Genomic DNA, 16,696 nt, shown 5'->3' on the forward strand with positions numbered 1-16,696 from the left:
GAAAAAATATCTTACATAAAATTTTGACCTTTGATATACAAATCTAAAAAATTTTAAAAGTTTTTGAATATATAAATCTTAAAACTTTCAAGAGCTTTTGAATTTTTTTGATTTGTAAATTTAAATATACAAAATTGGAAACTTTTAAAAATTTTCAAATTTACAAATCCAAAAACTTTTAAAGATTTTTGAATTTACAAATTCAAAAACTAAAAAATAGTAGAGATGTGAAGAGAAAAAAAATAATAAAATAACTTTATTTAAAAATGATTTTTAAAAAATTGTGAAAAAAAATGTGTTTAGAATCACGTAAAAGTTTAGCCTTGGATTTAAATTTAAAAAAAAAATCAGTAGACATGTCCACTAATATTTTATTTTGTAGTTGAGAGAGTGGCTTTATTTTGGCTTTGATAGCTATATTTCCTCTCAGTCATATTTTATTTGTTTATATTTGATAATGCGATATGCTTTTATTTTCCATTTCACAGTAGGAGAGTAAAGTTCTATTCAACTACAAATGTAACTAGCAAACCTAGACTAAAAAACAAAATACATCACAGTTCACAGCATTTCTTATTCTGATATCTGACTTACTTGCTTGGGAGGAGCCGCCATATAAGCTTTAATAACAGGCTTAACCTTTTCAACAGTCTTAATAATTCCCCAAAACATGAGACGATATATAACCACCATGCCAAACAAGATGGCAATGTCAATCCATTTAGAGTAGCCCATCTCTACTTGCCAAAAGTTTCTCAATATTTCATCACCAGTAATGGTGGGAGGTCCTCCTGCTTGGTTGTTGGAGAAAGTTAATCCTTCAAATTCGTTCTTGTAGAATCCTTGGTTTGCGTACTTGTGAAATGCAATGTAGTACATGGGGTACCTCCAAAATGGTTTCGGAAGGTCATCTGGCAACCGGAAGAAGCCTCCATTTAACATCATCACCCCCTGAATACCGGCTCCCGTAATGATTCCCATGAGAAAATCTGGCACAATGCTTGCAACAGTCATCATTAAGCTCTCAACCAGCATCATGCAGGTGAAGAGCAATATCACGAAGTAGGCAAAGTGATCAAAACTCCTTTGAAGTCTAACCAGGTAATAGGCTAGTGCTCCAGGGATTAAAGAGATCATAAACAAGTAGGGGATGGATGAAAAGGTGTTTCCGAGGACAAATGCTCCAACCCCATAATGTCCATTCAATCTTTCCCGTTCAAAGATCTGATTTTGATGAGAGAGGGAACAAAAATGTCAACACCAATGGACTATGTAGATGTCATGTCCAAATCAGTGCAGATACTGAAAAACAAAAGTAATACCTTCATGTCCTCAACAAAAGAAGGGAATCCACCTATTGCCATGAATGTCAAGAATGCTGCAACAAACATGAGCATGGATCCTCTAGCCTGAATTGAGCCAAAAGTGAAGCCAATATCATAGAAGATAGTCCCAACACAGAAACATAATGCAATGTAAATCGCAAGGCGAAGCCAGTAATAGCCTAAATCACGATACATATTAATGAAAGATCTCTTTGTAAGAACAATGCTTTGGGTAATGAAGCTTGCTTGGCTTCCCTTCTTCTCTAGAGGTCCTCCTTTCTGCAAACCAAAAAAAAAAATCTTACAAGTTAGAACAAATGGCTTTCTGGAGTGGGATGTTTTGGTCGGTTAAAATCTCTCTTGAAGTTTCGAGCAAGCATACCTGTTGGGATATCATGAGTACATGCTGCTCAACTTGCTTGCATATCTCTGATGACTTGTATGACTTGAGGAGTGCATCGATGATTTTCTCTGTGTTAATGCTACCATTTCCTTGTTCTATGTCCTAATCAATATCAATAAGCAATTTTATATCAACTGCATGGTTAATCCTTTCAGAGAAAAAGAGCAGAAAACGATACTTACTTCGTCAAAGTCTTTGTTGATAGTTCTAAGATAGTGATCTGATGGGTTCCTCAAAGCTGGACATGGGAAGCCATTTGTAGCAAAAAACTAGAAAAAAAAGTTTTAATTTGGGAAAAATCATCAGTTGCTCGTAATTATTGTGTCAATTTGAGTGGAGATGCATCTTGGACAGAAATTATATATACCTTCTCCGCCATTGAAACAGGACCAAAATAGACTGTTTTTCCAGAGGAGAGAAGGCAGAGATTATGGAAGAGCTCAAAAACTTCACTGCTAGGCTGATGAATGGATGCAATTACAGTCCTTCCATCTTTGCGAGCTAGCTTAACAATCCGGCTCATGACATGGTATGATGCTGCGCTGTCTAGTCCACTGGTGGGCTCATCAAGGAAGAGAAGCTTTGGCCGTGTTAGGATCTCCATACAAATGCTAACTCTCCTCTTTTGTCCACCACTAAGTCCTTTCCTGCTCCACCCTCCAATTCTTATATCCATGGAATCTTGCAACCCCATTTCTCTGATTGTCATCTCAGCTCTTTCCTTCTTTTCTGATCTTGATATGGAATCAGGCAATTGAAGCTGTGCTGAGTAGTAAACAGCTTCCCATACAGTAAGTGTTGTCATTAGAGTATCATCTTGAGTCACATAAGCCTAAATCAGAAACAATCAGAAAAACCCAATGGTTAGTAAGAGATTATCAAAAGTAAAATGCGAATTTCTTACATTTTTTGTACTTTATGCTCAATTTCTAGACATATAACTTGTTTAACACGGTTCATGACTAACAGTGGACAGTAGTTTTCTAAGGCATTTGCTTTGAAGATGTTCACAAATTAAAATCCTTTCTTGTTGGTTGATTTGATTATCTACATTTTTTTCTGTTTCAAAATTGAAAGCACTTGGAATGAAGGCAGAATAAAGACGGGGTTTGTATTATTGGAATTTTCCTCTTTACCGAAGTTCCAAAAGCTAGTGTTTCCTTGCGGCCATTGATTAGGATCTCCCCTGTTTGTTGTGTACCCGAACTTAGCCTTCCTGCAATTCAATAGATAAACCTTCTACTTAAAATTAACAAAAAATTTAATATTTAACGGATGTCAGATAAACTATATTAACAGACCACCATCACCACAGGAAATTCAATATTTAACTGATATGGGATAAACTACGTTAATAAGTTTTGATGAAGTGTATACACGAAAAAGCTCCCTTAACAAACATGGAAGGGTATACGACCAGATCCCATCAGGTATAGATGTAACTTTTGTTAGAAAAAAATAAATAAAAAAATAATAAAAAAGAATTTTAACTTAGAGGCATAAAAAATATTTTCTTAAAGGTAATTATGCATTTAAGATATAATAAAATTTCAAACTCTCCAATTAGAAGTAGTGAAAATAGTTATACTGAAAAATTTATTTATAATAAATGAACAGACATAAATTTTTATTTAGATGGTTATAAACTTTTATATAATCATGACTTTTATAAATAATAATTTATTTATATTTAAATAGTTATGACCATTTATCATATAATAATTATTTGTAGTCAAACATAAATATTTAAAATATGAATAAAATTAATACAAAAATTAATTTTATTCATCAATAATTAAATCTTTCTATCCAATGTGGGATGCACCATATTCTAAACTACTAATAATCTCTCACTAGTTTAGAATATTGGTGTTTAATTTTTACTTTTCACACAAATAAATATTATTAATACAAAAAGATATATCTCGATTTAAACCTTCAATTAACGTATATATCTTAAATTTTCATTTGATTAACTCAAAAATATGAGACAGGAATAACATAATAGGACTTGAACTCTTCATATCATATTGAATATTCAATCTAAAATCAATTGAAAATAGATAAAACGACTCAACTCGGATATAAAATCACAAAAAATTTAATATTTAATATATGTGTAATAACACCACTTTAACATATAAAATCATAACAAAAAAATTATTATATAAATTATAATAAAAAGATGCTGTTTTTAGACCAAGTATAATGAAATTATTTAAAAGTTTCTTAACAAAAGAATTATTATATAAATTATAATAAAAAGATGCTGTTTTTAGACCAAGTATAATGAAATTATTTAAAAGTTTCTTACGATAAACGTAGCATCATATTATTTGTAAACAATGGATTTATGATTAATTAAAAAATTAAACACGATGTCAGCAATTAGTAGAATAATTTAAAACTTGGTGAGGTCAGTGTTAAATGTGAAGCCATTTCGTCAATCACAAGTCTTCGTTGTTCCTATAATTGACTAGAGCAATGCCCAAGACCCAGTCAGAATTCACACTGACTATTAGCTATGCACAAAGGTTAGCTTCATCTAAAAATAGAAAAGAATTAGAATAATCCAGAAATTGCAATTTGGATGCTGATATGCCAATCGTTAGGAGAAAAACTACTTTTTTTTTTGGGTTGATTCAGGAACATTTCTATCTTTTTTTTTTATCTCATAAAGTCAAAACCCGAATTTTAGTGCAATTATTTCAAACTTGAATTAAAAAAAGCTTGAACTGAAATAAGTGGAATCTCTACTTGCATGCCACATATGACATCCAATATCTTAGGAATCTCCTATAGTTTTATCTCAAAAAGTCAAAACCCTGACGATATCTTGTGTCTTCATTCAGAAGTTGTGAAAAACTAGTCGCAGTGATGAACATTTCAATCAAAGAAACTGCTTTTGGAAAATGGAAATTAAAAAAACAGGCAAATATGTAAAGATATTACCTGCCAATGTATCAAGGAGGGTGGACTTGCCACAACCTGAAGGTCCCAAGATGGCTAGAACCTTGCCAGGCTCAGCACACCCTGTAAGCCCCTGTAAGATCTCCCTGGTTCCCTTTTTCCCACCAGAAACAGTCACCCAAAGATCAGTCCATGTCAAGAAAATGCCATCTGCTTTTGGTGTAAAATCAACTATGCAACCAGCTGTTGGTTCCATCTCAATCCTGATAGAGGGTACTTCATGAATACCTGAATAAGGAGGTGGATTATTGCTCCTTGCAAAGCCAATGCTAAATGGGAAATTCGTTTCCATATTGTTAGAGGACCTGTAGTAAGCATCTTCTTCAGAAACTATGCTTTGAACCTCCAAGCCATCATCAGCTCGTTCAGGCTCTTTTTGAGGTGATCTTGCCGGGCTTGGCGTCCATCTTGGGACATTAACAGAGGAATCCATGCTGAATCCTCAAAAAAGTTAATTGATGGGATGAGATGAGATTGAGAGAAGCTGTTGCGGATCTTTATGAATGATCATTGATGGATATGGCGGAGAATCAGGACAATTTATACACTCGGCCACGATAGATGGAAACGTCATATATAATTAAAAAATTTTACTGTAAATTTTTCACTTGGGCTCGCAAAAACAAAAATATAGGCTGCTGCCATACTTGTCAAAGGTTCTTATTTGGTAGCATTGCTATCATGATTACGTTATTGTCAAGATAATGCAAACTTAATTTCTAAACATTACGATTAAAATAAAAAAGTATACATGTTCATTTCAGGCCTATGCAATTTTACATCCATAAGTTGCGCCCCTTTTTTTCTTCCCTTAATAATAATCTATATTTTTCAACTTGGGTTTCCTTCAAATTTTACCAACTTGTTAAAAATAGGATATGTAACATTGCAATTTTTGCATTCCTTACATTAACGTCGGTTGCTTTGGTTTTAAATCTCTCTTAATAGCATAGCATCTTGTATTTTTTAAATATTTTTAATTATCAAAATTGTTAAGATTTAAATTTTTATCGCTAAAACTATAAACCTAATACTCTATTATCATATCACAAGACATTTGGCAAAAATATCCATATGATTTTATAAAGTAGCTCAATTTTAATTAAAAAAAAGGTTTTATTCTTTCCAAATTTTGATTTATAATTTATTAATTAATTTTTTTTATTTTCAAAAATTAAAATATTTATGCATATACTGACAGTAAATATTTTTATAAAAAATATATACAAAAATAAAAATTTTAAAATTTAAATTAATTAAATATCACATAAAAATATATATGCATAAATTAGTTGAATTACTACTTGAATATTTATGGACAATATAAATCCATAAAATGGCCTAGACCTTTCGAATTAACTCCCTTATGTACCTGAAGAGGCTCAAATTCCAACACGCTTAAAAAGCAAACCTCAGTTGGCTTAAATGGGCAAATACACACTTGGCGGCTATCTGACTATCGTATTCTTCCAAAAGTCTACTTTCCGCTAAAGCGTGGAATCTTTAGTTGGCTTTTCAAATTAAATTATCCAAAGTATAATTTAGGAAAGATTTTTTTTTTTCTACTATTTTTGAATAAAATTTTATTATAAATGTTAAATGACTTCATGTGCATTAATAAAAAAAACTTTGAAATTAAAGAAAGTAGATTTAAAAAATTAATACAAAGAAAAATAAACATTATACTTTAATAGTAACCATCCAATTAAACCACTTTTAACCAAGATATATACCCTTTATTATAAATGCTATGTATGTCTAAAAGCCTAAAGCAAACAGTAGCTAATTAGTAGTATTACAAATTATATATTTGTGTAATTTTTTATTTGAAATTATTAAATTTTAATAATTAAAATTAAAATTTTAATATTTTATTAATAAATCATAAAACCATTGACATAATTATGTAGTTACGATAATAGGACTTTGTTTCACTTGCTTAAGTAAAAAGGATCTTATCTAGATATGTGTTTTATAAAAAAAAAAAATTGCAATATAAGAATAAAAGAAGGAATTGAATATATTATAATTTAAAATTTAAATTTATTAGATGATATCATAAAAATAATTATATAAATTAATTAAATTAAATTTTAAATTGAGATGCCCGTATTTTCCGACGTCACGTAAAATCAAATACTTTAATTGGGGTGGGGTTGGGGGAGAGTTACTTGACTCATTTTAGAATAACAGTAGTTAGTGTGTCAATTACTCCCCTCCCGTGTTGGTCAGCTTCCCTTAATTTTGCAAACATTATTAATAATTTATTCGGAAGTTAATGCTTGCAATGGACCATCGGCGGCTAATGCTTTGCAGAAGCTAAAGCTAATTAATGTGAACAATTAATTGAAGTTGAAATCGATAGCCAGCTGTCAAACTGAAAATTATTTTCTCGACGAAGTCTGTCACAATTCAAATACGTATGTTTCTTTGCGAAGTTTAATTAAATGCAAAAATTAAACAATTGAAAGTTCCTTGTCGAAGAACAATACAGGAGTTTCTCTCAAAGGATTGAAAATTACGACCGTTTCCTAATAATTCCATAGGGAAGTAAATCTGTAAATGTTTAAGGGTTCGCTTTTTCATATGCAAGAGTTGCTCCACTCGATCCTCAACCTTGATGTGCTTTGCAATTTTGATTCAATCGTTTTGCTCTTCCAATGGTTTAATACTTTGATAATAATCAGGATAAAGGTGAATTTTGTCATTATTTTATAGATCAATATTAAATTTTGTTATTATACTTTACTTTTATTTAATTTTGTTATTATACTTTTAATTTTATTTATAGATATCAAATTTTATCTGAATTTTTTAAGTTGGGCCTTAATTTTACCGAGTTGCCTTAAATTTATTGAGTTTTGTCGGGTTGGATTATGCACGTTAAAATTTTTATCTGAGATTACTGTCATAATGTATAAATTCGTAAACTTACCGTTAGATATGGTTAAAAGAGTTGCCACTAATTTTTTTTTTTTTGGTGTGATTGGCTACCTGAAGTATATTCTAACCTGCGAAAACAGATATTAGGTTCGAGAGTCAATTATGCTTGGAGAAGGTTATAGCACCCCCACAACATCCATCCATAAGATGACACTAGTTTGATTTCGAATTATTCATGCTTTGATCATTTTTATGATTTTATCAATTAATTTAATATTAAAAATTAATCCTAAAATTATCCAAATAGTTTGGTAGCAATCTAGGGTAATTCTCTCACCTCAAGAGTATTAATAGAGATTAATGTCCCACTTTAAAGAGGCTCCACCATCGGATTTATTAATTTTTATTTCAAAAAAATTACTAAAAGCCTTCTAATAGTTTGATAGAGCTCACTTCAAAGCAATATTCTAATAATTTAGAGGATAAAAATTATTATGGTTATTTGAAAATATATTTCTTTATTTTTTATTGAAAAGATATTTTTTTTGTCTATCTTCATTTTCTTTTAAAATTATTTTTTTACTTCATTTTCATCCATTTTTTTTACCTCATCTTTTTTATTTTCACTCTTTTGGAAATAAAAGTGGCAAAAATAATTTTTTTTCTTTTTTTTTAAAGAATAAAACTAGAAAATAATAAAAAATAGATTAAAAATAAAATAAAATAAAATTAAAATTAAAATTAAAATTAAAATTAAAATAAAAAAAGGAAAACCTGCAATCGAGTTAGGTCAGAGCGCGAGTCAACACGCAGGTCACCAGGTCTGCGCTCAGATCTTACCTTATTCAAAACGACATTGTTCAGTAGCGGTATAAAAGCTAACCCTCAACATTTTTCCTTAAAAACCATCGAGCTCTTCTCTCTCTTCCCTCTATTTTCTCTACTTTCTCTCTAAAAATGCCCACCAAAAACTTCAATCGGGTACTGGAATCCCATAAAAAAAAACTAGAAAAATTCCAAAAAAATCCACAAAAATTCCTAAGCCGTTGTAAACCTTCTCTGAACCTCCTACAACTTTAAATTTACCTCTAGAAACCTAAAATCCCACCAAAACTTCAAATCAAATCCAAAATTTCAATTTTCAAATCTTAGAAACCCTTATTGCCAAAATTCTCCTAATAATTTCCTTCTTAATTTTTCCTTATGTTTTTATGTGTTTTTCGTATCCTTGTTCTGTAGAATTGGTCCAATTTATAGGTAGCCTTAGGAACAATTTTAAGAAATCGATAGAATCAATCCCAGGCTTGAACCTTGGGATTGCATTCTATCCAGCGTGATTTTTGGTTGCAAAATTTTCGTTGTTGATATGATGGTGTGTTTGACCCTATTTTCTCACCCCCGTGCAGATTTAAGCAAAAAAAGAAATGAAGAACAAAAAAGAAAAAGAAAAGAAGAAAAAAAATGAAAATAGAAATATAATAATAATAATAATAATAATAATAATAATAATAATAATAATAATAAGAAAAGAAACACAGAAAAAGAAAAATAAAAAAAGTGATAATAATAATAATAATAATAATAATAATAATAATAATAAAAGAAACACAGAAAAAGAAAAAAAAAAGAAAATTGATAATAATAATAATAATAATAATAATAATAATAATATTAATAATAATAATAATAATAATAATAATAATAATTTATAAAAACTATTCCATTGGACTTGAGCATGGAAGTGCCTAATTTGACCTAGAAACAATGGGCCTAATCGAGCTCGGACATCAATGGGCCTAATTAGGTCTAGACATCGATGGGCCTAATTGAGCTTGGATGTCAACAGGCTTAATCGGGCTTGGACATCAATGGGCCTAATAGGACTCGAACATAAATTGATGTCTATAGCTACCTCTTTTTGCATATCTTTGTTAGACAAAAATGATGCAAAGACTCAGACACCTTTAGTAGAGAAACCATATTTCATTATCCTGAATATTTATCTTCACTATACATTTTAGTGAAGAAATCATCCTTTATTAACTTGGATACACATATTTGGTAAAGAAGCTATTTTTCATTAACCTGAAGGTGCATCTTTGGCAAAGAAACCATCTTTCATTAGCCTGGAGGCACATTTTTGGCAAAAAAACTATTTTTCATCCACTTGGAAGCACATCCTTAGCAAAGAAGCCATCTCTCAAAGAGAGCCATGAAAGTCATTTTTGTTTTGTTTTTGTTTTTGTTTTTGTTTTTGTTTTGTTTTTTTTAGGAGGCATTCATCCTTTGCCTTTATCTTCGTTGATTCTTCAAGACAACACACAACTTCTTATGACTTTGTTCAATTATTAATCATTATCCCAGTTTTAGCATGTGGGATGCAAGTTATGCATTTTTTCTATTTATGAATAGGTACAAAGAGAAAAGACAAATATATTGGCAATGTATAAAACTAAGAGAGAACAATAAGACAACTTTAATTTATTTGGATAAGCAATAAATTACAAAGAGGCTATTCAGGAATAACTATTTGGGGTAGCAATGCCCCAAGACAAATGATTAGATAACCATGACAACAAATCTTGGATCTCTTTTAAAAACTCAATCGAGATATGATGTCCCGACACCTTAAAGTTCTTTGAAATTCACTATCCTTGATATGTCTTTCAAGTGAGGCCATACTCTATTCAAGTTGCCTTTCAAGGTTTCAACCTGAACCTCTTTTTTTGGATCCAAGTCGCTCTTTCAGGTTTTCAACTTGATTCCCTTTTTTTTTTTATTTTTTTTGTGTTAAGCAAAATACTTCTTCACTATATCAGAATTAACAGGATCGAAAAGTTCATCTCAATCCACTTCTAACAGAATTAGTGCTCCTCTTGAAAAGGCTCTTTTTACAATATACAATTATTCCTAAGTCGGGGTCCATTTCCCTCTATCATCATACTGACTTGAAAGAATTCTTTTCAATACCAACTCTCATTATCGGAATTAACGAGGTCTAACTTTTTTATCATGAGCTCTTATCATCCTCTTTTGGTACAATTGGCCATGGCAAAGTGTCGTCAATCTCTTCTCTTCAATAAAGTTCAATTGCTCATAGCATTCATGAATCCATTCAGCTTCTTCTAATCCAACTTCCTTTATGACCCTTAGCGATGGGATTTTTACTTTTACTGGCAATACAACTTCCATCCCATAAACCAAAAAAAAAAGAATTGCCCCAGTAGAAGTGCGTACAGAAGTTTGATATGCATGTAGTGCAAAAGGCAATTTTTTGTGCTAGTCATTGTATGTTTCAGTCATCTTCTCCAAAATTCTTTTGATGTTTTTATTTGCAACTTTCACTATCCCATTCATTTTTAGGCGGTATGGAGCTAAATTGTGATGTTTGATCTTGAATTGAGCACACACTTCTTGCATCATCTTGCTATTTAAATTCTTAGCATTATCTGAGATGATTCTTTTTGGGAGCCCATATCTGTAAATTATTTCTCTTTTGATGAATTTGCAAACCACCAATCTCGTCACGGTTGTGAAGGAGGCAGCTTTGACCCATTTAATGAAGTAATCAATCATAACAAAAATGAATCTATTCTCGTTTGAGGCCTTTGGTGTGATGGGCCTAATGACATCTATCCCCCACATAAAAAATGACCAAGGTGGCGCTATGATATGTAAGGCATTGGGCAAAACATTAATTTTATCAGCAGAAATCTAGCATTTGTGACATTTTGACCATAATCAATGCAATCTTTTTTCATTATCAACCAGTAATATCCAACTTGCATGACCTGTCTTGCCATTATATGTTCATTTGCATATGCTACACATACACCATTGTGCACCTCCAAATAAGATATGTAAAATGGCCTATAAGGAAAACTCAGTTGGCTTAAATGGGCAATACATGCTTGTCGGCTATCTGACTATCGTATTCTTCCAAAAGTCTACTTTCCGCTATAGTGTGGAATCTTTAGTTGGCTTTTCAAATTAAATCATCCAAAGTATAATTTAGGTAAGATTTTTTTTTCTTTTTTCTACTATTTTGGATAAAATTTTGTTATAAATGTTAAATGACTTCATGTGCATTGATAAAAAAAACTTTGAAATTAAAGAAAGTAGATTTAAAAAATTAATACAAAGAAAAATAAACATTATATTTTAATAGTAACCATCCAATTAAACCACTTTTAACCAAGATATATAGCCTTTATTATAAATGCTGTGTCTGTCTAAAAGCCTAAAGCAAACAATAGCTAATTAGTAGTATTACAAATTATATATTTGTGTAATTTTTTATTTGAAATTATTAAATTTTAATAATTAAAATTAAAATTTTAATATTTTATTAATAAATCATAAAACCATTGACATAATTAAGTTGTTACAATAATAGGACTTTGTTTCACTTGCTTAAGTAAAAAGGATCTTATCTAGATATTTGTTTTATAAAAAAAAATTGCAATATAAGAATAAAAGAAGGAATTGAATATATTATAATTTAAAATTTAAATTTATTAGATGATATCATAAAAATAATTATATAAATTAATTAAATTAAATTTTAAATTGAGATGCCGGTATTTTTCGACGTCACGTAAAATCAAATACTTTAATTGGGGTGGGGTGGGGTGGGGTTGGGGGAGAGTTACTTGACTCATTTTAGAATAACAGTAGTTAGTGTGTCAATTACTCCCCTCCCGTGTTGGTCAGCTTCCTTAATTTTTCAAACATTATTAATAATTTGGTCGGAAGTTAATGCTTGCAATGGACCATCGGCGGCTAATGCTTTGCAGAAGCTAAAGCTAATTAATGTGAACAATTAATTGAAGTTGAAATCGATAGCCAGCCGTCAAACTGAAAATTATTTTCTCGACGAAGTCTGTCACAATTCAAATACGTATGTTTCTTTGCGAAGTTTAATTAAATGCAAAAATTAAACAATTGAAAGTTCCTTGTCGAAGAACAATACAGGAGTTTCTCTCAAAGGATTGAAAATTACGACCATTTCCTAATAATTCTATAGGGAAGTAAATCTGTAAATGTTTAAGGGTTCGCTTTTTCATATACAAGAGTTGCTCCACTCGATCCTCAACCTTGATGTGCTTTGCAATTTTGATTCAATCGATTGCTCTTTCAATGGTTTAATACTTTGATAATAATAAGGATAAAGGTGAATTTTGTCATTATGTTATAGATCAATATTAAAATTTGCTATTATACTTTACTTTTATTTAATTTTGTTATTATACTTTTAATTTTATTTATAGATATTGAATTTTATCTGAATTTTCTAAGTTGGGCTTCAATTTTACCGAGTTGCCTTAAATTTATCAAGTTTTGTCAGATTCGATTATGTAGATTAAAATTTTTATCTGAGGTTACTGTCATATCATATAAATTCGTGGACCTATCACTATACATGATTGAAAGAGTCATTATTAATTTTTTTTTGTGTGATTGGCTACCTAAAGTATATTCTGATATGCAAAAGCAAATATTAGGTTCGAGAGTCGATCACGCTTGGAAAATGTTGTAGCTCCCTCAAAACACCTATCTATAGGATGACACTAGTTTGATTTCGAATTATCCAAGCTTTGATCATGTTTATGGTTTTACCAAATAATTTAATATTAAAAATTAACTATAAAAATTGTCTCAATAGTTTGGTAACAATCTAGGGTAATTCTCTAACCTCAAGAGTATTCATAGATATTAGTATCCCACTTTGAAGAGGCTCCGTCGTCGAATTTATTAATTTTTATTCTAAAAAAATTAGTAAAAGCCTCCCAATAGTTTGGTAAGGCTCACTTCAAAGCAATCATCTAATAGTTTAGAGGATCAAAATTATTATGTTTATTTGAAAATATATTTCTTTATTTTTTATTGAAAAGATTTTTTTGTCAATTTTCGTTTTCTTTTAAAATTATTTTTTTACTTCATTTTCATTCATTTTTTTTACCTCTACTTTTTTATTTTCGCTCCTTTGGAAATAAAAGTGGCAAAAATAAAATTTTTTTCTTTTTTTTTTAAAGAATAAAACCAAAAAATAATTAAAAAAATAGATTAAAAAATAAAATAAAATAGAAATAAAAAAATTAAAATAAAATGAAAAAAAAAAAACCTGCAATCGGGTCGGGTCATAACGCGGATCCTGCCTTATTCAAAATGATGTCATTTAGTAGCGATGTAAAAGCTAACCTGAAGCATTTTTCCTCAGAACCCATCGAGCTCTTCTCTCTCTACCCTCTATTTCCTCTGCCTTCTCTCTAGAAATACCCACGAAAAACTTCAACCAGGGATCGAAATCCCACCGGTTCTGAAAAAGTTAACAAAAAATTCAACCGAAAAATTGGTGGCCTGTCGGTTTATGGGAATTTGGCTAGATTTTAGAAATATTGTCAGAATCTCACTGGAATCTTGTCGAAAACTTCAAACGGCCACCGAAAAATTCATTGAAAACTTCATGTTTTTCCCCAAAACACAAAAAAACCTAGAAAAATTCCAAAACAATTCTTAAAAAATCCATAAAAATTCCTAAACCGTTGTAAACCTTCTCTGAACCTCTTACAACTTTAAATTTACCTCCAAAAACCTAAAATCCTAATAGAACTTCAAATCAAATCCAAAATTTTAATTTCCAAATCCCAGAAACCCTTACTGCCAAAATTCTCCCAATAATTTTCTCTCTAATTTTCCCTTGTGTTTCTGTGTGTTTTTCATATCCTTGTTCTGTAGAATTGGTCCAATTTATAGGTAGGCCTAGGAACAATTTTAGGAATGGACAGAATCAATCATAGGCTTGAACCCTGGGATTGCATTTTGTTCAGCGTGATTTTTTAGTCCAAAATTTTCATTGTTGATATGATACTGTGTTTGACTTGTTTTCTCGTCCCCGAGCAAATTTGAGCAGAAAAAGAAAGAAAGAACAAAAAAGAAGAAGAACAAAAAAAAAATAGAAATATAATAATAATAATAATAATAATAATAATAATAATAATAATAATAATAATAATAATAATAATAAAAGAAACACAAAAAAAAAAAAAAGAAAGTGATAATAGTAATAATAATAATATAATAACAATAATAATAATAATTTATAAAAACTATTCCATTGGACTTGAGCATGGAATTGCCTAATTTGACCTAGACATCAATGAGCCTAATTGGGTCCAGACATCGACGGGCCTAATCGAGCTTAGACGTCAACGGGCCTAATCGGTCTTGGACATCAACGGGCCTAATAGGACCCGAACATAAATGGGTGTCTATAGCTGTCTATCTTTGCATATCTTTGTTAGACAAAAATGATGCAAAGACTCAGAGACCCACTCTGTTCAATTCAAATCATTGAGTAAAACTGACTGGGGATGAACCTCGAATCAAAAGTAAAATGAACTGGCTTGAGTAGAGGTTGAATGATTGGGACAATGCTGTGAGTCAAAAAATGATCTGACTGGAGCCAAGATCAAATGACTGGGACAATGTCGTGAGTTTGAAGAATATCTGACCGGAGCCAAGATCAAATGACTGGACTGATGTTGTGAGTCTGAAGATGATCTAACATGAGTCGAGATCAAATAACTGGGATAATGCTGCAAGTTAAAAGGTGATCAAGATCGAGTTGAGGTCATAAATAAATGAGTGGATTGACGTCGCGAGTCTGAAGATGATCTGACCTGAGTCGAGATCAAATGACTGGGACGATGCTGCAAGTCGAAAGGTGACCAAGAGCGAGTCGAGGTCGTAAATAAATAACTGGAATAATGTCATGAGTCTGAAGATGATTTGACCTAAGTCAAGATCAAATGACTAGGATAATGCTGCAAGATAAAATAAAATGACCAGGATCGAGTCAAGGTAAAAAATAAATGATCGAATTGATGTCATGAGTCTGAAGATGATCTGATCTGAGTCAAGATCAAATGATTGGGACAATACCGTTAGCCAAAATAAAGAGACCAGTATCGAGTCGAGGTCAAAAATAAATAATCGTATGAAACCACAGATGATAAGACATGGTTCAAATTGAGCCCAGATCAGATGAATGGATAATGCAAGTGCATGTCTTATGCAAATAAAACATCAATTATGGTACTAAGGCTTCTGCATTCTCATTTCTGTACACCTTTAGTAGAGAAACCATATTTCATTATCCAAAATATTTATCTTCACTGTACATTTTAGTGAAAAAATCATCCTTTATTAACCTAGATACACATATTTGGCAAAGAAGCTATTTTTCATCAACTTGGAGGCGCATCTTTGGCAAAGAAACCATCTTTCATTAGCTTGAAGGCACATCTTTGGCAAAGAAACTATTTTTCATCCACCTGGAAGCACATCCTTGGCAAAGAAACCATCTCTCAATGAGAGCCATGGAAGTCATTTTTGTTTTGTTTTTGTTTTTATTTTTATTTTTATTTTTATTTTTATTTTGTTTTTTTTTAGTAGGCATTCATCCTTTGCCTTTATTTTCTTTGATTCTTCAAGGCAACACACAACTTCTTATGACTTTATTCAATTATTAATCATTATCCCAGTTTCAGCGTGTAGGATGCAAGTTATGCATTTCTTCAATTCATAAATAGGTATAAAAAAAAAGGCAAATATATTGGCAATGTATAAAACTAGGAGAGAACAATAAGACAACTTTCATTTATTTAGATAAGCAATAAATTACAAAGAGGCTATTCAAGAGCAACTATTTGGGGTAGCAATGCCCCAAGACAAATGATTAGATAACCATGACAACAAATCTTGAATCTTTTTCAAAAACTCAATCGAGATATGATGTCCCGACACTTCAAAGTTCTTTGAAATTCACTATCCCTGGTATGTCTTCCAAGTGAGGCCATACTCTATTCAAGTTGCCTTTCAAGGTTTCAACCCAAACCTCTTCTTTTGGATCCAAGTCACCCTTTTCAGGTTTTAAACTGGATTCCCTCTTTTTTTGTGTTAAGCAAAATACTTCTTCACTACATCAGAATTAACAAGACCAAAAAGTTCATCTCCGTCCATTCTGACAGAATTAATGCTCCTCTTGAAAAGGCTTTTTTTACAACATACGATCCTTCCCAATTTCCCATAAACCAAAGAAAAAAAAATTACT

The 16,696-nt window shown here is 30.9% G+C and overlaps 1 protein-coding gene across 2 annotated transcripts; it reads right to left on the reverse strand.

Annotated features, from left to right (window-relative positions):
- Window positions 1-419: 419 nt before the first annotated feature.
- LOC111316978 (ABC transporter G family member 1-like) lies at window positions 420-5,210 on the reverse strand. Of its 2 annotated transcripts, XM_089753680.1 has the most exons (8): window positions 5,004-5,210; window positions 4,681-4,926; window positions 2,865-2,944; window positions 2,096-2,560; window positions 1,911-1,997; window positions 1,708-1,830; window positions 1,323-1,604; window positions 420-1,224 (listed from the first exon to the last, which is right to left on the reverse strand). In XM_089753680.1, the coding sequence occupies exons 1-8, from the start codon at window positions 5,014-5,016 to the stop codon at window positions 574-576; spliced, it is 1,947 nt and encodes a 648-aa protein (XP_089609806.1). In that variant the 5' UTR covers window positions 5,017-5,210; the 3' UTR covers window positions 420-573. The 2 variants fall into 2 exon arrangements, with proteins under 2 accessions (XP_089609806.1, XP_022774991.2); XM_022919256.2 differs by having other exon boundaries at window positions 4,681-5,210.
- Between the last annotated feature and the right edge of the window lie 11,486 nt (window positions 5,211-16,696).

This window comes from Durio zibethinus, chromosome 24 (assembly GCF_047325235.1).
Source record: "Durio zibethinus cultivar Kanyao isolate XHJ-2024 chromosome 24, ASM4732523v1, whole genome shotgun sequence".
NCBI classification, from domain to species: Eukaryota; Viridiplantae; Streptophyta; class Magnoliopsida; order Malvales; family Malvaceae; genus Durio; species Durio zibethinus.

Excerpts from the sequence above, each read along its gene's own strand:
- LOC111316978 (XM_022919256.2), bottom strand. The coding sequence starts at position 5,131 with ATGGATTCCTCTGTTAATGTCCCAAGATGGACGCCAAGCCCGGCAAGA. Across the intron at positions 2,945-4,680 it reads CCTCCTTGATACATTGGCAG|GAAGGCTAAGTTCGGGTACA; the intron begins GTAATATCTTTA and ends ATTGAATTGCAG. Across the intron at positions 1,831-1,910 it reads TCAACAAAGACTTTGACGAA|GACATAGAACAAGGAAATGG; the intron begins GTAAGTATCGTT and ends GATATTGATTAG.